A 26,186-nucleotide genomic window follows, 5' to 3' on the forward strand; every position below is an offset into this window, starting at 1 on the left:
GCTTGCACGGTCACACTGTTTTGCATTTTTTACTTCTGCATTAACATAATGGTCTGCATCACGTTTTACTGGTAGAGTAACAAAAGTAACAGAATGTGTGACACCAAAACAAACACATGAACAAACTCGGTCCAAAGATATCAAGCCACATGCTTTGACTGAATATGATAAATAAATAAATTTGTGTAGCACTGCCTCAAGCCTTCACAAGAAGCAGTGAATCTGAGACGACCAAATATGCTGTATGATATTACATAAGACACATTGCACTGTCTAACAGCAATAGCAACCTAACATTAGATGCTTCACGTGATTCATTTGCCTAAAAACTGCAGTTAAAATTGCAATGCAGGTTTGCTGAAATGATTCATAAAAAGTACCAATTTGTTCATTTTACTGATAAAAGCAACAGGCATTATGATGGTATCTATATTGGTTTACCCAATAAGGCCATGCAGAGTGCTGTGGTAATACCGTTAAAAAAAAGAAAACACAATAAACAGCACCACAATAGCAGTTGGTGCCAGCCACTGTTGCCATCATTGCAGTGGGGGAGGGGGGTCATGTAAAATGGGGTTGGGCATTAGCCTCTAGCTCATGTCCTAGCCATGAGGATATTTCAGATCCCAACCTGTGCAATGAAGCCTCCCTCTGCTCTGAACCTACCGAGCACATTCCACTGTCTTGGCCTGTTCTCCTTGCAGGTATGTGGGATTCAGGTGGGATGTGATGTAATGCAATGGCTTCACTTCTCTGTTTCACTGCCAGAGTGAATCAAATCGAGAATAGAAACTTCTTTATTCTCCATGTTGGAAAACATAGGGGAATTCATTCATGCAGTGACAACTTATACCTCAATGGATTAGGATGGTACAGGCTGATCCTCCTCTACCATTTAGTGCGTTCTTCAGGCCATGACACATTATTTAGCCCGCTGGTCTTAGCAACAGTGTCCAATCTGAGAGTTTAAGTTGACAGATGCCTTGGATAAGGTGATTACTTGACGGGGCCAAGGTTTTGTCTAAATCCAGAGATTGTTTTAATAGGTGTAGGAGAAGGTTAGCTTTAAAGGCTTAGCAGTAATAGTGATGTTGAAAGGTGTACAGGGATCACAGAAGACTGTTCCCTGGCACACAAACAGTGGCAGGCCTTCTCACTCCTTGGACAAGTAGTACTTTACTGTCTGCAGAGAACTCCATTACCCATGCTGAGATCAGCAGAGTTTCCATCTAGATCTGATGTCCTTCCTTAGTAATTAGATTGTGCAACACCGTTATTACCGAGCACATCACCACAAAGAAGTGCTTTACTTGGACCATGTAAAACATATTTTCATCAGACTGCGGGCTGCTTCACATTCAGGTTCATCATAACCAAATCAGGAAACTTAAAACCAAATTTCACATCTGATAGCTCGAAAGACTCAATTTGTGCATGTAAGAAGCTCGATGTGTACTGTACCTGTCAGTGAAGCTGGACTGTGTGTCACTCATTGGGCTTCCGATTCTAGATTTGCAGCAAATTATATCCGATTAACATTTTCCAGAGTGTGATGAGGCGATTTCCTGGCGCGTCCTTCTCTGGCATTCGTCTGAAGTAGGCAAGGATTTTGAGAATTGCGCTGTGAATAAATTAACTGTAGGACACTGTTGGGTTGTTGCGAGGCTCGTCTAAACCTACAGCTATCTCTTCACCAATGCTCCTTGTCAAAATGTTATAGCAGGAGGGAATCTACAGTGCAAACCTTAGAAATTAATCGGGGCCTCTGTGGTATTAGCTGTACAGTCAGATGATATCCAACAACAATAAATACACTGCGCCAGCTGGCACAAGTTGTCGTGCATGTATGAACTCCTTGTACGAGCCCGTTGCGTTCACATCCCAGTTTTCCGCCGATATGAAACGTGTAAACAATCTGTATTCCACTGGATCAGACACCTTGGCCCAGCGATGTAGTCCGTCTGCCACCACCCCTGCTCGGCTGAATGGCCTCGGTTCCTAAATGATCTTTGAAGATGCTGGAAATTCCTCCAGTCCCATTTGGTATTCCCTGCTCCCAGAAATGCCTGTCTGTGGCTGTGGGGACGACTCTCCCGTGACCATGAGAATCGCTCGATACCGAGTTTTAAACGACCCGTGTTACACACTAGCAAAACAACTGCAGCTAATGTTATACCGGTGTAAAGACGTTAGGTTCAAAACCACAATTGGTTGGATGGTCGATTAAAAAAAAGCACAGTGTTTTTTAGGAAATCCTTTCTCACGGTAAGCTGGCTGTTGGATCTCGCCAGCTACCAGCTAACAAAACAGATGAGCTCTTTCAGCAAAAAACTTTGCTTCGTATGCTCTTGTTTCGAGTGCAAACTAAGCAAACTCCCGTTCACAACAATGAGCCGGCCAACGACGGAGAAATATATATACAACACGGCATGAACGTTGACTTGGCTTGCGAGATGTCTCCGTGTTATGTCCTTCAAAAAGTCTCCTTGAGGAAAGAAAATCCAGTGAAGTCGGTTAGCACAGCGCGACGTTCCTTGACTCCATGTTTCCAGAATTCAGTCGTTTCTCGGCAGAATTCCCGTGGATGGAAGCAGGCTAGCTGTGCGGCCAGCTAACGGGACAGAAAGTAACACCAGCCCCCTGTAAACAACGACAAAAAACCACCGAGGCGCTTAAAACTTTCAGCGAACATCAAACGGTGTTTTTTCCGACGCAAGGCGTTATTTGTGCGAGCATATAACTGGCGGAAAGGTACCCAAAATCCCACTTTCTGCCGCTAGCAACGCCCTAGCCAGCTAGCTCTTCAGTCTACTAGCGCTTCCACTAACCACTTCCGCCGGGAGATGGGAAAACTCATTTTGTCTGAGCACAATGTTTGGGGGCATAGCTGCAAAATAACACGAACATGCTAACGGCGTTAACAGTGTTACCACTGCTGCTAATGATAGTAGTACAAGATTTATCTTTACAGAACTTGATTTATTCTTACAGTACATAAATATATATTGTAGATCAAGAATGAAAAGAGTCTGACACTTAGGTGTTGTACATTAAACCTGCAACGATTTGTCGATTAATCAATAATAATAAAAAAAAGCATTATCATTAAATGAGACATTTGAAGACATTTCTTTAGACCATGGAAACTTTTGATCGACATTTTCATTGTTTGTTGGAATGGACCAAACGATTAACTGAGAAAGTAATAGGCAGATTAGTAATGAAATTAAAATGTTTGTTATTTGCAGCCCTCATTGTCATGTATTAGTAAATTAGTTGATCAGCTAATTGATTATTGGACTATTAAACATAGCATTTTTCTGAGTGAGAGATGGAGAGGGTGTTTTATTGACTAAACAATTGTGTCACTTGTATAATCAATAGATTCTTCATAGTGAAACTAGTAACAGCCCTGGTTGTATAGATATTTATTGCTGGATTGTTTCCTTTTGTTAGGGAAACCGTCATAAGCATTTTCCAGTTAGCAGGCATTTTCCTTTAGGTGGCTGATTAACTTGATGATTATGTGTGTTGTTGTATGATTACTTCACGGTTTTCGTGGCTCTCCTGCCTGTCTGTGGTCGGTCTGGGACTGGGAGAACAGTCATTATGTTCATTATTTAGTTTCACAGCTTACAGTCCAGTCCTTTGTCCGTCATCCACAAGAAGACACTGCTGTGCTGATTGACTCACCCACTTGAAAAATGTAGAAGCACAGAGAGAAAACACACTCAGGTTGCTGTATGTGCATGTGTGACCGAGTGTAACAGACAGATAATAAAAATGCAAAACACGCTTAAGTCTATCTGGTGGCTTTCATTCATGCATTTGTATTTATTAGTTCAGAAATTCTATTCAAACTAGAATCAGTGTAGGTGAAGATTTTAAGATCAAGATCCATATTTATTGCAATCAATGCAGTCAATATTGATTGATTCCATTAGCAGTCCATTGAATGTCGGTGTTTAAATTATTGTATATGTGCGTTTTGGAGAAAAGAAAATGCATTTAAGATCACAACATCACCAATGATATAAAGTAGGATATGGTTAAAGGTGGGTGTGAATAAGGTCATTTTTTTCACTACCACAATGATCCATCTGAATCCTATTTACCTTGAAACAGCCTGTGCTTGTGTACATGAGTGACATATGTTCAATTATTCTTCTCTCCATCTGTTTTGTTTGCTTGTTCGGATCCTGTCTGACTGAAATAGCACACTGTATATGATTATCTTTACTGCGTTGTGCATTGCAGTCCTGTTTCATTATTTATGTCTCTGGCTGCCAACAATATACTGCAATACAACAATATATGCAACACCCTGTGTGTTACACACAGTATAATACACCATATTAAACTTTGTGTGCCCCATCGCATGAAAACACATTTAAAACTGTTTAATTTGTGCTAAAAAGAACAATAAAAAGTAAAACTGGCTTATGGTTAAACTTTTGCTCAATGAAAAGTGTAATGTGACATTATTTTCAGTTGACAATGCTGTGAATGTCTTTTTTTCCCTCCCTTTTAATGTCTTTATTTTAGCATTGTCAAACGACTGTCCTCATGTTTCCTCGCTCAGCATTCATATATAATTGATATGACACCATCATGTGGACATCTTAGGTAACTTCAGTCTCAGTCCAATAATACATCCAAGTACCTGTAGCATTCAATGATGCAAATGCAGCTTATTTCATTTTAACTGACATTTGGCTGTTTAAAATGAATTCAAAAGCATACAAACAAACTATCGTACCTTTATTTGACTTCACGCAGGGATTACAAAGGCAAATCATTAAACCCCAAACTGAAAATGGCTCCTCATCACTCCTGCACTTATATTGGAGGGCTTACAGTACAACACAAGACAACAACCAAACAAAAAAAATATATGAAAGTACATTCAGATAACTAAGGCACACACCAGTTAGAGATGTACTGTCTTCGATATAATGGTGATGCTCACATGATTCTTAATGGTGGCAGTTGGTAAACAGACCTATTGGAGCAACACAACAAATTTCAATCAAAGACAAACAGGAAAACAAGAGGATGAAAGGTGTTTTAGCACGTAACTGCGGAAATCCACGTGCACTCAAATGACAAACAAGATGTGTTCATGATAATAAGAACACCAATATAAAGTCCGAGCACAAAGATTAAAGATGGTAGTTTGGTAACTTTGTCAGCATGGAACGAGTCCACTCATGCAAAGGGCTGAATCATAATGTTCTCTACACATAACGCCTACACTTTTGTGCTGTGTCTGGACAATATGGTTGAAATCCATATTATTAAGACAAATATTTTTCCGATAATTAATATCACATTATGGCAAATGTAGGCAAAAATCTCACGCAAAATATCAAAACTCAGACAAAGCTCTTCACACATGTAAATAAAAAAAGTAATAACTATTTTTGCATGTCAGTTTGTTTGGAGTTACCACATTGACAACAAGAAATTAGTAAGACAATAAAAAGATATGATTATATAATCTTGATATGATTTTACTGAACGTCTACCAGTGATAACGTTTGCCCAGCCTTTGCTATGTTTGTGTAATGTAGAAATGTAGAAATCTGACATTTTAGGGGTGAAAGACACTCCTGCACGCATGATTGCACAGGTTTTCATCCTCTCCTAAGTCAGAGGCCACCTGGTTGGTCCTGACAGTACAGTGCGTTTGTCTCAAAGATCAAGATCAACCTGTGGAGCAGGTACGTCTCAAAAACGCTTAAAAATGCTGGATCCAAAAAATGTAGCTGAAGCAGAAATCAGACAAAAGATCAGCACGCTGTTTAGATAGCTCACAATAAATCTAATTGAGCTGTCGACAAGATCTCTGTGCGACTGAAACATGACTCTATTAAATTAGATTCATTGGGCGCTATCAGTACAGAGTGCAGATCTTTTGTCTGACTTTATCTGAACGATTGAAGTAAGTCATGTAGGTCTGTGTTCACACAGTCGATACAGTGAAGTCAGATGCTTCAAAGAACTTTTGAAGATATTCAGAATTTACATACAAATCCAAATAGCATTACCAGGGTAGAACTATGTAATTAAGAGGTTCCTTTTCATGTAACCCTTTATACTTTTAAAGTAAAATGAATGAAATGCATTCTGGGCAGGTTCTGGAGTTGGATTTCAGGCAGAAAAACTTGGAGGAATAACTATAAACTATATGAAACAAAGGACTCAAACACATCACACACATGTCTCTAGAATTCACCCCAGCTTTCTGGTATGGCTTCATCTCCCTGAGTAAACCAATCCTAACTTTTTGATATGACTAAAAATGTGTCCCACGGACCTCGGGCACTACATGTAAACAGTTTCTTTCCTAACATTGAGCTTTCCTCTGGAGCAACACCGCCACATGTGACTAGGCCACAGTTCACTGCAACTGAATGCAACATCTGTTCGTGTGTTTATACAAAGTGCTTTGGTTTTTACGGACATAAACTACATCTGCGTTGCTTGTTAACTGTACATTTTACACAAAAAATCGGACGTGTTCTGCTGCAATAACTGCACCTGTGCATTTTTTTCAACATGCACAGGTGTGGATCTTACAGACAGACGCTGTGGAATATGTCTCGATACAGAAATCTATGACTTGACTTTTTTTTAATCTCAGTTTAACATACAAAAAGCTGATTTCTTTGTACTTTCCCTTGAGCATCCAAAGTGAAAAACACAGACATAAAGTGAATCGATTTCCTTTAGAGAAGCACAAGCCGATCAGTCCTTCTTCCCTTCATGACCATTAGCTGCCACTATCTCTTGTTGGTCCCTCTGCTGTTTGTGCCAGCTCTTGCTCTTCCGAATGGCAAATCGAACAATGTCCACCATAAACACCCAGGACAGAGCGTACATGGCCACTCCCCCACACTTGATAAAGAATCTGGGTCTTGGGGAGATCAGCTCACAGTACAGCATTGTGCCGCCCACAAAGATTCGCATCACCACAAACAGCAGCACAAACAGGACGTCCACAACTTCTCCCAGCAGCGTCGCGTAATGTCCCGTCTGTTTGAGGAACCAGCGTGCCTGCAGGAGGGGGTTGGTGATTTCACTGCCAAAGAGGACCGCGCAGCCCTCGATGCCAGACTCCCCCAACCAAAGGGTCAACAGGATTCCCAGGATGCTCATGGTGTGGTGGGCCAGCATAACGGGTCCCTCTGTACGGAAGTACACACACCAGGCCATGTCAAAAATAAAGTAGCCCAGGCTCAGCACCATGGCACTTATCTGCAGAGGAGTGTTCTTAGTACCTGGCATCCATGAAGAGAAACAGAGAGTTCTTGGTTAGCATATTTTTAAAATACAAGCAATCATGTAATTGCAAACGATGAAACGAGTAATTACTGATCAACTGAAAATGTCTGATTACACACAGAATACAGATAAGAATGGTAAAACTATTTGTCCACTGATGACGGGTTTAATCACATTTTGAGAACTGCATTAATTAACTTGCAGCCATGTCAATAGATGATTTGTCATTTAAGTCATTTTTCAAGCAAAAATGTCACCTTGTTCCAGCATTGCAATTGTTCATCATGAAAATTATTGTCAATTTTTTTTTTTTTTTTTTTTGCTGTAGCCCTAAAGCAGCAGACGTGACAGTTACTGAAGTGCATCTACAATATGATGATATGATCTGCTTTATAGCCCTTTTTGTTTTTTAATCTTAAATTACTCTTTGGTAATTTGAATCAACAGAGGGTAAGCGTCCTACCTGGATGAGTGAAAGGCCAGGGTCCATCCACATAGCCTATGTATGCTGTGATGCAGACTGCCAGGATGCCATGTACCAGGGTGACCAGGCGACAGTTCCACTCAGAGCTCCTGGACCCGTTAATGTTACACAAGATAAAGTAGAGAGAGACCCAGCAGGACAGGCACAGAAGTGCACCAACCACAACCAGTGCCATCTTCTCTTCTACAGACAAAACAACCGAGAAAAACAGCTAAAACCAACTTACAGTGTCTTTCAAAAACTTGCCTGTCAGCAGTCATCAAGCCAACTTTGAATCACATTACACGGAAAGAGCAAAATGCATAGATGCACATCATGCTCCGTTATATCGCTTACAGTAGAAAGAGACAGCATTACCGTCCAACGACTTGGACTGTGCAATCCTTTGTAAGTGGCCAACAATTAGCCTTTGCTTGAACTATAATAGCACTATAGTTGGCAGGCCGAGGGTCTGGTGGGGTGAGGGGGACGTCTCTTCTTCTACTGTGACGTTTGTACTAGGAGGTGAGACCATGCAGACGGACAGGCCCACACTCGCTGGACTGGAACAAGATGTACACTTGAGTCTCAAAGACTTCAAGCAAGTTTCAAAACTAGACGAGAGGTCACTGGGTGCTGGGTCTCAGACAGTTTTCATGAGAGGGAAAGGTTCTTTCAGCAGTTATAAAATGACACGACATCAGCTGTGCAGTGGGACATCTCAGTTTGGGTTTCCAAAACTTCTTTCTTTACATAGCAGCATGCAAAGTAGAGTGGCAGTCATATTTTTCCTATTTCAGCATTATAAAATGTCAGAAAATAATGACTGATGCACATTATAACTCAATGTGAGGTAGTAAAATGTCTTTTTTTGTCAAACCAACCGTCCAAAACCCCAAGATGTTAAGTTTACTATCATATATTAAGAAATGTGGCTGGAAACTTTGAATGTTCTGATTTTTTTTTTGCTTAAAAAACAAATGATTCATCACTTATCAAAAATGTTGATGTTTGGTTTGGTTTTATTACAATATTCTTGTCCAAACACTCACAAAACAAAACAAAAAAGAAGAAGAAGAGGAAAAGGATGACAAAAGACACAGGCTCCACTCAACATTGGATGTGCATGTGCAAAGACAAAAACTATTAAAAAAAATAAAATAAAACATGTAAAACAGCAAATAGCATAACACCAGTTAGCTGGACAACACAGTTTAGGTACATTTTAGAGACTGTGTTCTTTACATAGCAGCGTGCAAAATAGATACAATATATTATGCAAATCATTATAAATATGTTGTATATATTTTGTAACCTCTATGTTATTAGTGGTGCAGCTATCTTGGCCAGGGAACCCCTGCTAAAGAGATGTTGTTAACCGTTTCTTGTTAAACAAAGTTATATGTATATGTACATGTACTTGGCCTGTTATGTGCTTTTTAAAAAAATGAAATATGTGGAGACAGTTTTTAGGTTTTTAAGATACACCATGCAAAGGGTCGCATTTACAACACTTTAATTACGTTTCCAAGGAAACCTGCAAGAGGAAATACAGAAAAGGCAGTCGGCAACTAGCTGGATTGATGTTAGCATTGGTGTTTACTCCTTTGCTAAACTAAGTTAACTAGTTACTAATTCTTAAACTGACAGGGCAACAGTACTAGAGCTTATCCATCATTTAAGTGGGTGCTCTCTACCCCAGTTAGCTGGCTCAAATAGCAAACTAGCTAGCCGGTAGCGAGCTAACGTTAAAGGGCTAACAAAGCATTTCCTTACGGGATTGTAACACGCGCACAACAGCAGCAAAATACATTACCTTGATGGTGCGCATGTGGCCGTCTCTTCATCTACATCCTGGCGGTTCAGAGTCCTGTGAAGATATGTTTCTGAAGCAGCCTGTAAAGGGTTTGTTTGCAGACAAAGTGGCTGCTGTTCCTTTTCCTATACGTGAGCTCCGCCGGTGATAACGGGCATATAACAGCCTCCCTCAGCATCCCTTTATTTCCATATTCCCTTCCACCTTATCAGGCGCTGCACATGCAAATACCACATTTGTGTCCTGGTCGCGTTATTCCATAGCACACCGTAGTTTGGAGATAATAGCAGGTGTGTTACACATTTAACAAAGAAAGCACGTTTCCATCCTTCTTGATGTCTCCCCAAAGCAATGGGATGCTGCCTAATCTTTTTTTTAACAATGGCGACACCTTGTGGACAAAGGCTCGAATTACACGCAAGTTCTCCGCAAGCTGGGGGACAAAATGGAAGAACTACACAGTAATTATACTACAGATATTCTTACATATCCAACAAGGTCCTGCACAACGGTGTTTTGGATGTAGGGAACATCCTACCTGCATGGCCTGGGTTGAAACACTAGTGGCAAGCCCAGCCAAAGTGTCCACAAGCAAGGCTTTCAGCCCCAGCCCCAGCTGGGCCTGGGGTTGACTGGAGGATGCTCAGTACACACATATTTTCCACATCGGCACAATCAAGCATCAATTTATCTTGATAACTGAATATTAGGGTGCATCCCTGTGGCCAAGGGGTGGGAGATGCTGATTATTAGTCAAGCCATTCCCAGTTCCAGTCAAACCTGGGAACTGTGGTATTTTGTGACAGCTTTCTACTGTCCACTGTCAAAGAAGGGGTGTAAAATTTCCCCAAAACACTTAATAATTACCTACAATTGTACATGCAGTGCAAAGAAAGACTTTATTGAAACAATTCCTGTAAAACACAGCTCTTAAATGGTACATAACCTAATTGCTTCATTTTCTCCTTATGGCAACTTTTTACAACATATTCAGAACTCTTTCATAGAAAAAATATGTTTACAAACTTAAATCTACAATTACATCTCAAAGATATCAGTGGAAATGTTAAGGCACTTGATCACCGGAAAAGGCCACAAATAGAAATGTTTCACTCATTTGGTTCCTTAGTTAGCTGAAAACACCGACACACACAACATGAACATTTGATATGGCAGTAAAGGCTGAAGTGAAGATGGAGGTAAGACGAACCAAAATTATACGTCAACCTATTACTCTGAAGAACAGACAGAAAAAATTTAATTTGGTCCCACAAGTTCAAGAAGTGCTCCTTGAATTACGCATGAAATATGAGCCGGGATATAAGATGCATAAATTATAAACATTTAATTGATGACATACATAACCAGAAACCAAAAACCAGGCTTCTGTCACTGGAATACAACAGAACATCTACACTATTTGACCACAAGAGGGCAGTATAGATTATTAAAAAGGCCATACTGCAGTTTTAGTGAACCCTAACATTGAAAAACGCCATACTGAAGAGCCTGTTTCTGGAAACTGAAACATTGCACCCTTCTTTTTACAGCATTTCCTTTGACTTTGGCTTATTTGACACTTTTAAACATAATGAGAATGTAATTGGTGGGCATGAGGAACCCCCTGTGGGTACTGACGGGAAAAACAGAACCAAAACTGTCCTAAAGAAGACGATACACTTGTTTTTCCACACACTCTGTATAGTATGGTTGAGCCTAGAAACCACATCCAAAACCCAAGAGGTTAAACTGTTCTGTAATGTGCTTGAATACTTCTTGTTACTGAGGACCTGTGGTTCAGACGTGTGACTTTGAGGGCTTGTTTAATGCAAAAAGGAAAGAAAACTGATGAGGTTATGTTGAACAAGAGTAAGACACAAAAATAGTCCTCCATAATTTCACTTTGCAACCAAAAATAAATAAAGCCAGCATTAGAGAAGCGTTTTCTTTGTCAGCCAGCTTACATTGTCACAAACATGTGTTCAGCTGGCCATAAACTGTTTTTCACAGAGCTTTATAAGACAGAGCAATCCACCATCCAAATTTTCCTTCACCAGAATGGAAGATTATGTTTGTTTGACTCCTCTGATCTGCCAGGGTTCAATCGCCCAAAAATGCACTGTCCAAGCTTTGTGCATGTTTTAGTTTGTTTGAGAGGTTATTGTTGTTGGCGTCTGTCATCTGCTCCAATAATTTCTCCTTAAAAAAAAGGCACAAAAGTGACAGCTTCTTGGCAAAGTCACATTATAGCTGACAAAGATATGTCATTTTCCCAGAAAAGGCTTGAAGTTAGTGGGTCCTCCTCGAAAGACGTGCTGCATCTCTCCCTCCTTTAAGGTTTGGTCTCAATTGGAACCTGAATTTGTTTCTGTTTCAGCTTGAACATCTGGATCTCAGCACTCCCCACCTGAGACAGCTTCACTTACCATCATATAAATGGAGGTCCAGTGTTGCTGTGTTTACTTTGAATAGCATGGGTGGAGAAGCGTTGGCTTGGCTGGGAAAAAATGTATTTGTCTTTTCTTAGCCATCCAGAACAAACTGCTAAGTCTCCTCATCCCATAGACACAGCTGTTTCTGAGGAACGTAGTAGGTGAAATGGTAACCCTTGCTGCAGCTCTTTATGCCACACTTGTAGCTCGAGCCTTTGCCCGTGGTGTCCCGGCTGCGGCAGTACTTCAGCAGACATGGGTACCACTCCAGACGCAGGCTGTATGTGCAGAGACAGGGCTGCCACAAGTCTTTAGTAGAGTGGCAGGCCAGAAAGCTGGTTGCCTCTGTTGTTTGGGGCAGGGCCTCGAATATGGAGCCATCCACTCCTGCAACGCAGACGGCAGAGGGGCATTATTATCTGAGCTTGCGGTATCAAAAACAAAAGCAAGCTATTACAGATTTGTGTGAATCATTCTCTTTCTCATTTCACTCAATTAAATACTGCATTGAACTGGAGGGGGTGAACAAAGTGGCTTGAAAGAGAGGAGATGGTGCAGTAAAAGGGGAGCTTTGTTATGCAAAGTTGATGCTACTGTGATTCCCTCTGCTGATAATGGTGCTGAGTGCCTGCTGAACCATGACCATCAACATTGTTTCCTCTATAACAGTGCTGTCAGTGGACAATAGTGCTGTCATATGGATTCTCCTCAGCCTGAATAATTTGGACTTCATTGCTATTAAGATACTGGATCCCACTGCACAAAGGGATTTAAATACAAAACTGATGGAAATAATGTGTTCTCAATCTAGGTGTTATTGTAAAATCGTGTCACACGTTATTTCTCTGATGTTCAGAGACATAAACTTACCTGCGAGGCCAATTCCCAAAAAGGGAACGCTAACGTAAATCAGAACAGATTGCAATCATTTGCATACGAGCTGTGTTTACTGACAGTTTTACAAAATGTTCCTGAGCTCATGTAGTAACATCCTTTATGCAATCATGTGTTCACAAAGCAGTGAACCTCGCTCCATCCTCACTTGTGAGCGACTGAGCCTTTCCAGGATGCTCCTTTCATACCCAATCATGATGCTATCACCTGTTACCAATCAACCTGTTTACCTGTCGAAATATCCAAACAGGTGTTTTTGAAGCGTTCCACAACTTCCCCAGTCTTTTGTTGCTCCTGTCCCAACATGTTTGAAACGTGTTGCTGCCATCAAATTCAGAATAAGCCGATATTTACAAAAATCGATAAAGCTGATGAGTTAAAACATTAAACATATTGTCTTTGTAATGTTTGTTTGTCTATGTCAAAAAGGATTAGTAAGTTATCCCATTCTGCTTTACTTATGTTTTACACAGCGTCCCAACTTTTTGGGAATCGCGGTTGTACCTACCATTGTGCTCTGCGCATTTAATGACGAAGGTAAAGAGACAAAGAGGAGGGTAAACACAGATAGCATGAACAATAATAGAGCCTTATCAACAAAAAGCCAGAGAGAATACTCAGCACACTATCAAGTAAAGGAAGTGGAAAGGGGTGTTTAGGCGATAGAAACAGAGAAGATAGAGAGTGTCGGGGAGATAAAGAGTGTCACTGCAGAGATACAGTGCGCAGAGACAATCAGGAGAACAAACAGACATTTTGCTCAAACCTCTGCCAGCACAGAACTTGTGCTAGTTTCAGTGATAGACAAAGATAAGATGACCGCTGACCTTTGTCCAGCCAGTGTTTGACATCGGCCTCCCTGGTGTAGATGGCCTCCCGGGCCTCGCTGCACATGTTGTGGATGTGGGAGCTGAGTTGCCAGGCCCGACTCAGATTGACCGCCGCGCTCATCGTCAGCTGCTCCAGTCCTCTCCGTTCGTCGGCCAAGCGAATGGCCTGAGGATTTTTCTGAGCGGACAACGCGAACGATCAGCGCCCACACCCTCTGATGCTCCACGCAGTATAAACATGTCATCTGTCATAATAAAACACATCTGCCGTGCGTCATACCTGTCTGAGACGCGCCATGGACTCGCTGGGGATGATCTCATTGCGGCCGAGGCGTGAGATGAAGCACAGGGCCTGGTACTGGTTCTGCCCTCTTTCCAGCTCGCCCAGGATCAGCGCTCGGAATATCTTCACATCCTGCAAGACATAAGGGATGAGAGATGACTGGCTGGACGGATAAACAGACGATTCCCAGGAGACACTGAAGTGGTGCATGAGGCGAGGTTATAATAACTTACTGTTTATATGCGCAGGCTCATACAGATTAGAACAAATATTCTTTCCATTTCAGTACTTAGCGTAGCACTTTTCCAGACGCTCAAAGTAATTCAACATGTGGACTTCAAAGATGTTCAAACAACTGTCTGCTCGAATTAAATAGGGGTTTATGTTCACTACACCCATAGAGCCTCATCTGACTCTTTGTTGATACATTTTATTGTCTGTAGGCCTGAGCAGTGTTGCTCTAGTCAGGCTCTGGTTATTTGTACTGTCAAATTAAGCCCTTGGGGATGTGTCTCGACAAACTTATCAGAGTTCCTCACATGCCGTAAAAGTCAGAAACATTTCACCGTGCTGTTTTATGTGGAACTGTAGAAGTAGGAAAATGGAGAAATGGTGATAGTGGAGAGTTTACAAAAAAAAAAACTTGTTGCTGTTGGCAAGTGTGTGAGAGATCTGGCGCCAAACCCAAGGCCATAAAGAGTTCTGTGAGAGGGCGTGCAAAGCATGATGGGAAGCTCCAGCAGTGGGGAGAGGAGGGCAGCAGACCTGTCCTCCTATTCATCAGACAACCCCCCCCCCCCATCCCTTGGCTTCTGCTACAAGACAGACAGTCCCAATCACCCCCTCCTCCGCTTTTCACACACCCGTCTGAAGCAAACAGGCTGCAGAGGAGCAGCAGTTTCAAGGCTTTCACTCCCTGAGCAGGAGGAACTCGGGGATACAGAAACAGCCCAGAGATAACCCCATTGAGGTCTCCTTAAGCTCCTTGGTCCCACTTCCTGTATGCTAAAGTGTACACACTGGCAAGAGAGCAATACAACCTGCCTCAGAAGTGTTTACGCTCTGTAGCTCTTTTATAGACTACTTTGCATGATCACTGGTTCCTCATTTACGAGCCACTTAGGTCTGCGAGAAGAGTTTCTGGCAAGCGCACAACACAAGCATGTGCCTCACACAAGACAATCATGCGATACTATTTGACCTTTGCAAAGCAAATTACTTAGAAAATATTGATTCACAGGCTTTATGCGATATTAAGCTCAGATCTTCCCCCTAACATCCCTCTATGAGCTGCGAGGTGTTGCACCAAAACGCGGGCTCGAAGGACTTTAGCAACACAGACAATCGAAACTGAATACCTCAGATGTTCCCAAACTGTGATAATAAACCAGTGCTCCAGTGTTCTTTTTGTTTTTTTTTTTTGCAAAAAGAACAAAGTCTGAAAGATTAAAGAGAACGCCAAGGCTAGAAGAGACTGTGAATATATCACAGTGAGATGCAAGGAAGAGGGAGGACAATGCCGGCAGAGAGACGGCTAAGAGCGCCATTTCTCCTCAAGTGCAGGGAGACGCAGAGGCCACGACTTCAGACCTCCCATATTGCAGACACATGGCGCTATGCTGGGACACAGTGTTTGTACATGTGTGTGTGTGTAGGCAGAGAGAGAGAGAGAGAGAGAGAGAGAGAGAGAGAGAGAAGGGGGAAGGCATTCATGTCAGCCACATAGATTTGCCCCAGGGCTCTCTGGGTAATTACAGAGGAGCGGGATAGCTCCACCAACGCCGCTTCTTTGGAACTTAGTCAATGGTGAAGTGCAGACGCTGAGATCTCCACCTCCGCTTGTGTCATTATGTGTCCAGATTAATGATTGTCTACTTCTACCGCCCTGCATTTGGATTTAGGCCAAAAAAGGCAAAGGGAGAGCAACAGTGCTGACTGCGGCGGCAACTTCGCGCCAGGTCATCTGCACATGATAAAAAACCTGCGGGGAGTAGGTTGACATTTTGGGAAATGCACTTATTTGCTTTTATTGCAGAGAAATGTCTGCATGCCAACCACGAAGCTACAACCAGCAGTCAGTTGGCTTAGCTTAGCATTAAGGTCGGAAACATGAGCAGGCTCTGACCGAAGGCAGCAAAATCTGCCTACCAGCACCTCTGAGGTGTCTGTATAACAAGAAGAGCAACCATGAGGTGTAAACATGGCAGTTTGTGGTTTTACAGCAGATGTGTGCAGATGTGTGTACCAACACATTCCTAAAGTCTTATCAAGTCACGGTTCTGGGCCAGGAGATCACCCAATGTCCAACCCCTACAGCTTCAGAGGTGCACGTAGCTGGATTTTGCCACTTTTTGACAGAGCCAGGCTAGCTGCTTCCTCTTGTTTCTATCCTTCACGCTAAGCTAAGCTAAGCTAAACTATCGCTGGCGGTAGCTTCTTATTTAGCATACAGACAAAAGAGTGCTATTGATCTTCCCCTCTAACTCTCCAACTACTAATTTAACCGTGCAGGTAGCACTTAATAAAAGACACTATAAATATTTCTGTCTGCAGCAGGCGGGGACTCCAGCCAACTATTAAGAAAAATTAAGTTTAATCGTGGCTTTTAAATGGCAACAACAAACGGGTGTTGACACCTTAGCGGATTGGGCGCTGCCGAGATAATAATCAGCACGGCTTCTAAAAGCAAAAGGAGTAATAACAATGACATCATCTCCACATCTCCATCCAGACAGAAGCTGTTGGATTCAGCTGTTTGTTTGGATAAGACCAGACTCACTTCTGCCTGCCTGAAAGCAGCACTGGCACATGCGCACGCTGCCTCGGCTGTGCAGACGCACTCAAAGTGTGACAGCAGAAAATGCAGTAAAAGAGCGAAACGCTGCGAGGTATGACTAAAGGAGGTTTTACACCTGTTGTTACGATGGGCAGGACGCATCCAAACAACCGGGAGAGAGCGAGCGCTGATCAAACAACAGCCACCTCTTTTAAAATCTGCCAAGGCCAAGTGGGTTGATGGTGTTTTTTGTACGGCAGGGAAATATGCAAACTGCTATGGGGGAAGAAACTGTTACAGCATGACAACATGAGACAAATATAATAGAGGCAGGTGTCAAGCTCCTTTGGGACAGCAATACAGCGTAACGCATTATTTCCTGCCGTGACGCTGCTTTATCTGTGCTATACGCAGATTTAATAGCTGCTCAAATACCTAGGCACCAAACAGTAGACAAAGTTAATGCTGGTGATTCATTGAATAGGAAAACAGTGATTCACCTTTAGGACATCATAGTCAAGTGGGCCTGCTAGAGCTTGAAAATAAGGAGTCAGGCCACTGTAATTCGCAACTACTCCTTAAAGAAGTCCTATATCAGGAAAACGAGTCACTCCCTAAAAGAGCATTCCCGCAGAACTGCATTAAATTCAAGACCAACATTTAGAGAAAATCACCAGGTACGGACATTAAGAATTAAAAGAGTGACATTTCCCCGTCTTGAAAAAGACTGGTAACGCCATAATCAAAGGACAGTGTAGCCTAGAGTTTTTCCCGACCAGAGCAGTGTAAATGTCAGCACGGCTATAAATAATCCACACTAGTACAGATTCCTCGGCATTGCTCCCTGACACCCGGGACTTAGTCCATTTGCAGGCAAACTACCGCTGGCCAACAGCCAAACACAAGTCTGTATTCATGCAATCTGACCAGTGGGTCATACTTAGACCTGTTAAACAGGGGAGAGGTGGGGGGCTGTTTCATTGGTGGTTACTTTTGGTGGGCCAGGTTATTTAAGAGGTGAACAAAAGCCCATTCAGACGCTCAAAGGGCGCCATTTACAGTGAACATTCTCCGTCACTGTAGTTGTAGCCCAGCTAGTTCTCTTCACAGAGTATACTCCTACTTTACTGGCTGTGAAAGTGAGCGCAGTGTGAAGGCCAACACTGAAAGAGAAATAAGGCTGTTTTCTGCGAGGGGTCTGCAGCTAAGTGCAGCATAAATGACCCAGTGAATCGACCACTGCAAGACACGTACATCCCACGCCGGGTGCCGTACTAAATGTGGCAGCTCACACTTGCTCGCATGGGTGGACATTCAAACACACAAGAGCGCACGCGCACACTCAGACCCGCACACAAACACAAACAGTGTGCCGGTAGCCATCCCCCGCGCTGGAGGTTCTTCCTGTTTTCAATCCCCACTAAGACCCTGTCTGTTGATAAGGCTGATGGCTGGCTGGGGAGGACTGTTGGTCAGCCACGCTCTGATGAGTCATTTGGGATCACTGTGGGTCTGTGTGGGTATTCGGGTTGGTCTGAATTTATTTTTTCAATCAAGCTGGTGGAGCAGGAACCAAAAAGTTTCTGTGATACAAAACAACTAAACTATGATTTGTCCCTCTTTTAAGGCCCTTTCCTAGTCAACAGCTACCGAGCTCACACACAAATCTGCAGTTCGGATATATAAACGCTCACAGTTGCAGCATCGTGCAGCCTTCCAGCTGAAATCCTTGGCCCGCATTTGTAGAAGCATAAGTGATGAAATGTTGTATTTACTTTTAGGACCCCTAACCTACACGAATGTCTCTGGCTGCCCCTTTAAAAACAACATATGGATTTACAGTGTTTGGTGACGGGGGTTGATATTTGCCTTGGTGTGTGAGGGGAGCCCAGTCAAAAAGCACAGGTGTAGGCAGGGATTAAAGATCATGTTAGGAGACGGAGGGAGAGAGGGTGAGACAGACTCATGCGGACAAAAGGAGCGGGAGAAAAGCCGCTGTGCAAAGTAATGCTTGAGTTGAAACTAATTACATAGGCTCCAAAGGCAGGAATGTGGAGTCACATTTGGGGCTGGTCACACCTGGCTGTCCAAAGAGCAAACCAATTAGTAAACAGCGGCGGTGAATGGACAATCAAAACACCGGAGGCCGTGGAAAGAAAGGTGTTCCCCTTGGCCGTTCTCCTGACAACAATGGAAGGCAACTTACTTTTCCAACTGTTTGAGTGCTCAAGTATTCAGCCACGTAAACAGCCTCTAATCCGTAAAAGTCTGCAAACCTGTGCAAAATATGTGCAGGCCACAACGAGGGAACTATTTATTCACACAGAATCTGGATACAATTATCTAGACACCCAAACTGTTTATGGAGACTTTGCATTCAGGAAATGAGTAGGAGACAAACAGTGAGTGCTAACAGGGAAGGAAATGAGGCAGATAGATAAGGCATAAACAAAAGAGATGCCTACAGTCCCATTCGGCCTCTAACCGTTGTCCCACAGCTTCCATATCCTGTCGCGGGGGACACGAACAAAGAGCTCTTTAATGGCGATGCGTTCAAAAATAACGCCATTATTTTAATTAGCATTGTTTAAAGTGTTACATGCAAATACGCATTTAGCGAGTCGATTTTAATAGCACCAACACTCAGTTCTTTCGTTTGAATTGGCATTGAGGTTTGAATGTGATCAGTGTATGTGACCTGCGTTATTAGTCTGCTTGGACCAATACATGTTCAGAACTTTTACGATAGAATCTGTGTTTTGCGACTGGAAAAGTGACACAAGAGCAATTTATCTGTCAAAAAAGGGGGTGGTGTAAAACCTTTCCTGGTGTGGACCCTGATAACTTTAGCCCTACAACTGACTGAACTGTCACATGGTGAAGCCAAACACTGTGACTATATTAGTTTGAAACTAACCAGGCTGAGCCAGGGAAAAGCACACGGCCACGAATTTGACGGAGGACATGCCATTTCAGGACACTGTGTAGAGAACAGAACACAGGCTTTGGCAGAGTAAACCCTTTGTTAGCTTTTTTGTTGCCAACTGCAATCTTAAAACCTCTGAGGTAGTTTGCAGTGATCACAAGTATGCACGGTGCAAGCCACAGCTACCGTCTCCCTGCCCATCAAAGGCTGTTACCACAGCACCGAGCAGCCGGCTGTTCCTGATCATTGGGAAAAAAAACATCTAAAAAAGGCAAATGATAGCTCTCTCCCTGCTTGACTGTGGGAATGGGAAGCTTTTTCTTTATCAGCAGCATTGCAGACGAACATCTGGCCTGCTGGTGGGAGGAGGATAGAGGATAAAGACATCAACAGGGGCAGAGGGGCCACGAGAGGCCAAAAGGGGCCCTTGTGGGGTCTTGAAGGGCCACAACAAGGCCACGGAGGAAGCTATTTTCCTGGGATTTGGAGTCAGCATGGAACAAAGGGTGACTCGGAGAAAGACTTTAGCGCATGGGTTCATCTTTGAAAAGGTCCACTGCCTGCACGCATTGCAATGAAATATGCAGGGAGCATTCAGCCCACATTTGGCATCATTTCAGGTGTAAAATGTTATCTGCGCATTGGCTGTTTCCCTGCAGAGTAGCCTCACAGGGCGCAAGTTCCAAGGAAAGTGTCGGGAAAGTGATGCAGATAACTTTCTAGGTATGTAAGAGCGGTGCAGTTCCACTGAATCGCACATCTTGTTTTACCGTGCAGTGACTTATCTGTGCAGTTTGTCTCTCCCACACAGAGAGGAGCCATAGCATGACAAGGGAAAGTGAGTAGGAGTAGAGGTCCTCTAAGGAACTGCTCCACCTAAACAGAAGCTGGGATATCTGAGCATTTCCCGTTACGCGATTATTAGTGAGGGGTTCAAGATAAGCAGCAGTTGGCGCTACATTCTCAAGTCAGAAAACCATTATAACATTACAGAAGAACAGAGCGCAACAAGATGACCACAAGCGCTCAAAAAACGATGTAGAAAACATGACGGAAAATATTTTTTTGTTTCATGTTATCATGTGAGGAAGGTTACATCAGATCTGTGTGGAGCGATAAGCAATTATGTGAATTAAATGTTCCGCAGTGAGACCTTATTTGAAAAAGGTGTTTCAATCTCCCATTATGTGCATTAACTTTTTTAAAAAGGCAAAAAAAAAAAAAAAAAAAAAAAAAAGACCTTAAGTGAGCTTAAAAACATAAAAACTGGTCGTTTCCATCAACCTAATGTGATACCTCGAAATGCCATAAAAGTAAGTTGGTGGAAACACAGATATTGAGCGTTGGTGACTCACAGGTGACTCGCTGTGACCTTTCACAACAGCAGAGGGGGAAAGTCATGCACCCGTATAATGTGTCCTCAACGGTCTCTGAAAAAAATAACATCTTCCTGGAACTGGTGACACTTACCTGTAAAAAAAGGAAAGACTTTACAAGTTTGTGCAAGTGACAATGTGGGATGGTGTTTCAGGGCTAAGTGAGAGGCAAGGTGTGGCAGCCAAAAGGAGAAAAAAAAGCCATAAAATGTGGTGACGGCACTGCACTGACTTGCAACCAATGTACAGTACAAAACAAGCGGCAGTTGCTTCATTTGGCAAACAACGGCATTTCCCACAAACAGAAAAAGAGAACAAAATGGATTGCCAGCCAGCCTCCCACACAGGACGGAGTTTGACTAATAGCTAATAAAGGCCACAGTCCAAATCCATTTGAACCGTTTTAATGGGCAACGCAGTATGTGAGAGAACCAGGAATGGACATCTGCCAAAGTGGATCAAAGGTACAGTACAATACACACAGAAAGGCCAACCAACCTGCCTCCACAGCCCCCAGCTCTCATTATTTGACATAGCACATGAGGGTGTGTGAAGAATCTCCAATTCATTCTTACAGGCAAGCTCACTGCTGGGCGTATCCATAAAGCCTCTGTGCTTTGAAGACAATCGGGATACACACTAGAGCGAACTGACCTGAGGGTGAAACAGCCCCTGGCTGAAACACAATCCCGTTTATAAGGCTGCAATGAAACGAGAATCGAATAATGACACAGCTCGTTCTCACCACGGTGCCATTGTTTACATAATCCAGACCCATTTAACATGATAGTGTGAGACAGTGAGTGTCAAGAGGCCTCCAACATCTGCTGCTCCCTTGACCGGTCAGTGCAGCGAGGGGTCACTCAGGACACGCATGCACTGACATGGATAAAACTTAACAGCACAGAAAAATACTCTCCAAAGTGGATGAAAACGGTTTCATGTTGTATTATGGATGCCTTTTTTTAAAAAAAAAACAACTCCACTTTAAGATGATTTAAGTGAGTTACGCACCCCCAAAAGAAAATGTTGAAGCACTTTTTTTCCCACTATATTGGCATTTCTATGAGGACTGTTTGAACACGACCTGAAAACACCAGTGTAGGTGGAAAGCTTTCCAAGTGTAAACAGCCTTTTCATATTATCCCGCACAAGTGTGGCCAAATGTTTGCCGGTATACGTTTCTTTAAACCACAGGGCGTGCAACTATAGATGCACAGGGATGTGCACCACTGCATCCCAGACGTTAATACTTCTTCGAGTGTAAACGCAGCCGGAAAGAGGCCTGTGAAGTCACTCACATTCCTGCATTGATCAAACTTGAAAGCGAGACATGCCGAGTACAAACTGATTAGCTTTCTCTGACAACGTTTTAACATCTGGAAAGACCCAAAACAGCGCCTCAAATATGAGAGACATTTCCCTGGGATTAATCTCCGAGACGTGGTTTATGTTCAGCTCAAGGTCTCAGGCTGTGCTCGACCATAAATCGTTGCAGGGAAAAAAAGCGGATCGGTGCTGAATCTGAAACTAACACACGACTTCAGAGGAATTGTCTTTTCAAGGCTGCAGCAGCACATGAGATTTACATCATGCTGCAAAACTATATGCTGGCATTGAGCATGTCATCAGCATATTACTGCAGACATACTTTTGAGTTGTAAATGCGCGCTTGTACCAGATAGGAATGAAATGACTAACATAAAGTCTCTTTACTACACCGTAAAAGTTCAAGCAAGTTAAGCAACCTAGAAATGCAATTACAAGATTAACAGTGAGGTCGACTCCCTCCCGTGATGCCTGTCTTTCATTTAAAAAATGACAGTATCACAGTTCTTCAGTGGTTTGAACATAATAGACAATGACATGTACATGTTGAGATTTACTCGACATGACACAGAGGTGTCATGAGCAAGCTGAACCACATCATCTTTTCCATGTGTCTACATGCCTTCGGAGCAAACGTATGCCTCCTGAAATCACAGCTCGGCTGATTCTCACAGTGATTCACTGCTTGGATAAGGCTGACCAAACTCGCCTCTCACATCCAGCAGACCACAGTGTCTAATGGCTATAACATCTACCATCTCATCTTTGCCACGTATTCACAAAGCAGGAAAGAGCAGGACGGCTGCTGTCGGATGGTTATTTGCAGTTCTTTTTGATCGCAGTCCTTGTTGAATCAAACATATGTGGTTGGACGACAAAGTTTGACATTCACTCAATGACGAGTAACAGGAACAATTCTTCCAAAGGGCACTTTAACCTGAGCAGCACCTATCCACCTCTGGCTGTGCTGCTCATTATGAACCTCCAGTGTTTAACATCCCTGCTAAAACACTCTTCTTCCCACGTGCGCTCATCTGGACTGTATATTCATGGCAGCTGGAAGTGACAGCTCATCCAACTTTCCGTAAATCTTGGAGATGCTGCACAAGAGCTGAATGAAAACCACATGCAGGAGAAATGAGGAGAGAGCAGGCAGGAAGGAGTGAGGGAGACACAGAGAGGAGGACAGGGGGGAGCAAGAGAGGGGGGGCCGACCTACAACTGTAACAGATAAATCAGGCAGCGGAAAAGTAAAGTGATCTGAGAGGTTCTATTGGCTTTCTCCAAATAAACAAAACCATATGTGTGTGTGTGAGTGTGCGCACACATGCGTGCATGCATGACGGGACGCAGCAACACGGGGGCGCCGGCACGACCAAGCGAAGGCTCCCTGCTCACAGATCAGTGTATGTCTCTTGATATCGGTTTGTCACCAATGATTGAGGGTGACGGCCTCCTCTCTTTCAACTCTAAATTAGCTGTTTTGGTTAGTGAACCAGACGTGCAGATCAAAAAGGTCAGACATGCCCACTTAATCCTGGTAAATCTCTCCCCTCACATCTCGCCAGCCTGTCAGCTTCTGTGTGACAGCAACCATCACAGACACATGCCTTTGCTCTGTGCGCCGCTTTGAGCCACCACCCCCCAAAACCCCACACCTCGCCCTCCACCCCCTTACACACAGCAGTTGTAGTTTTCCTTCCAGGACTGACATTTATGTGTCTCTGAGTAGCCGTCGTCAAAAGTGAAACAGCATCGTCTTTCCAAAAATCACGAACGCAGAGCCGGTCAGGGAGGGATACTCGATCTGCGCGTCCTCTTTTAGAAGAACGCTAAATGTGGCGGCTGATGATCGGCCCTGCGGTCATCTGCGGGGGTTTTAGGCCGTTGGGGTCTGTGGTCACGCACCGTCTGAGGAGCAGCAGCTGTCTTGACCTCTGTGAAACTCACGCTGGGATGGAAAAAGATGAATGAAACGAGTTCGACTTAAGTTTATGCGCGAGTTACAGTGTGTGCTCCGGGGGAGGATTGAAGCTTAAGGGATGTTTTCCTTTAAGCTGCAGATTTGTGAGCCGGCATCCTTGCCTTGAGGCAACAATTTAGCTTGACCCAAGAGGCCACTGTGGCTACTTCACTTCAGCCTGGCTGGGATACAGATTTGGGGCTGATTTCATGATAATCAATGAATGAAAAAGGAATAAAAGAAAAGGCCATTCACTCCCATCTGTCACACCTTTATTGTGGACCTCACATGGGACATGACCTGGCTGTATCAGAGCGGGGGTTTCTGGTCATGTGAAACACACCCTTGCTTGGTCCTGGGAGCCCCAATTAGGTGAAATTGTTAAATGATTTAATTAAATCAGTGGTTCCCAAAGTGGAGTCCCTGAGAGATGTCCAGGAGGTCCAAACTAAAACAAGGATCAGGGTCATCTTGGATACTAAGGATGACCAAGAGTGGCTTAAAGTAAATTATTTAATACACTATGACCCAGTTTTTCCATCTGGGGGCCCTCTCAGTGAGCACTGCTGGGGCCCCAGTCTTCATTTAGGGAGCCAATAAGTGGGTTCAGCTGTGAGAAGTTCTGGTTCAGGAGAAAAGTACAGGCATACAGTAATTTGAGACTTTCTACCAGCATCTTCCAGCTCTCAGACCAGCAGGGAGTCAGGATGAGCGGAGAGAAGCGTCCCCTGAAGGCGCAACAAGGTTTAGTTAAAGTGGTAAACAGGACCAGCTCTCACCTGTTTGAAGTCCGCCACAAACGTGACGAGGGTCCCGTCGCCCTGCTTGAACTCGAGCGATATCGCGTCTCTCTCGCTGTCCGCCTCCAACACCTCCTCGGTCACCAGTCCGTCAGAGAGCCGGACCCGGACACGCAGCTCCGCGCCGAGACCCACAGCCACGACCAGCACCAGGGCGCACAGGCGGGTCAGTATCCGAACCGAAGCCGCAGGGATGCGACTCGCGAACATCCCCGAAGACGCAAAACTGAACCCGACAGAGGAAAAGAAAAACTGAGGCGAAATCCAAAGATCTGCGCTCATATCCCCTCGACCACTCTCACGGATTTCTTTCGTGGAGTCTTTCCCTTCATACTCAGAGCGGGGTTCCAGTTTACAGGTCGCGGTCCCATATGGTCCCCTGTGTGCCAGCACTTTCCAGAAGAATAACAAGCGCGGTCATGGAGATCAGACGACAATCCCCTCACTGAAATCTCCGCTTTTCACTTCTGGGAGCCTGACTCACTTCCATTGAAAGTCTCTCGCTCCGGCGTTGTTGATAAGCTCATGCGCACTTGGGCTCTCCCCCCCTGCGCTAAAGCCAGCAGTCCGATGATCGCACGTTGCTTCTCATTCTGCTTTGTGTTGATATCTTCTTTTTGTCCCCCCTCTCTCTCTCTCCCTCTGCAGCTCACGCAGTCCCGTCACTTCCTACCCGACGGTATTTCACCGCTCGCCTGGCCTCCAAACTTTCTGCAGAGTGAGTGAGTGCAGCGATGGTAGTAAACTCTTAAAGCCATACCACCCTCTGAACACTCTGCCCATCCCCCTCAAGGCCTCATGTGATCCTCCTGCACTCCAGCGAGCGGGCTGAACCAATAACACCACCAACAATTATAACAAAAGGTGTTGTTAGGATTTGTAAATCATAGCTTTGCGCATGTTGCTCTTGCCACAGGGATAAATAAAAGGCCGGGCTAACCTGTAACCTGCAGCTGCTGGTGATCAGAAAGCAAACAGTGACAAGCAGCCAAAGAAAATCTTGGGAAAACA

At 43.7% G+C, this 26,186-nt stretch overlaps 3 protein-coding genes across 9 annotated transcripts in view; all 3 read right to left on the minus strand.

The window, feature by feature from the left end:
- The window catches only part of arhgef12a (Rho guanine nucleotide exchange factor (GEF) 12a), a 38,722-nt gene extending 35,905 nt beyond the window's left edge, over positions 1-2,817 (minus strand). For 2 of the 4 annotated variants that reach the window (XM_041940341.1, XM_041940340.1), the window contains exon 1: positions 1,462-2,811. In XM_041940341.1, the coding sequence (XP_041796275.1) occupies positions 1,462-1,493 (32 nt within the window). In that variant the 5' untranslated portion in view covers positions 1,494-2,811. Of the gene's footprint in view, positions 1-1,461 lie in introns of all 4 variants that reach the window. The other 2 variants (XM_041940339.1, XM_041940338.1) reach the window with 2 other exon arrangements.
- A 1,923-nt stretch (positions 2,818-4,740) lies between these two features.
- Positions 4,741-9,695, minus strand: tlcd5a (TLC domain containing 5a). 4 transcript variants are annotated; one of them, XM_041941037.1, is made up of 3 exons: positions 9,567-9,695; positions 7,751-7,954; positions 4,741-7,190 (listed from the first exon to the last, which is right to left on the minus strand). In XM_041941037.1, the coding sequence occupies exons 1-3, from the start codon at positions 9,595-9,597 to the stop codon at positions 6,751-6,753; spliced, it is 675 nt and encodes a 224-aa protein (XP_041796971.1). In that variant the 5' UTR covers positions 9,598-9,695; the 3' UTR covers positions 4,741-6,750. The 4 variants fall into 4 exon arrangements, with proteins under 4 accessions (XP_041796971.1, XP_041796968.1, XP_041796970.1 ...); XM_041941034.1 differs by having other exon boundaries at positions 4,741-7,283; XM_041941036.1 differs by lacking the exon at positions 9,567-9,695 and adding an exon at positions 8,129-8,172 and having other exon boundaries at positions 4,741-7,283.
- Positions 9,696-10,446: 751 nt separating this feature from the next.
- oafa (OAF homolog a (Drosophila)) lies at positions 10,447-25,880 on the minus strand. The gene is made up of 4 exons (XM_041941011.1): positions 25,155-25,880; positions 14,003-14,137; positions 13,720-13,900; positions 10,447-12,385 (listed from the first exon to the last, which is right to left on the minus strand). Exons 1-4 carry the CDS (start codon positions 25,455-25,457, stop codon positions 12,111-12,113), a joined length of 894 nt encoding a protein of 297 aa, XP_041796945.1. The 5' UTR covers positions 25,458-25,880; the 3' UTR covers positions 10,447-12,110.
- Between the last annotated feature and the right edge of the window lie 306 nt (positions 25,881-26,186).

Source organism: Chelmon rostratus, chromosome 7 (genome assembly GCF_017976325.1).
Source record: "Chelmon rostratus isolate fCheRos1 chromosome 7, fCheRos1.pri, whole genome shotgun sequence".
Classification (NCBI taxonomy): domain Eukaryota; kingdom Metazoa; phylum Chordata; class Actinopteri; order Chaetodontiformes; family Chaetodontidae; genus Chelmon; species Chelmon rostratus.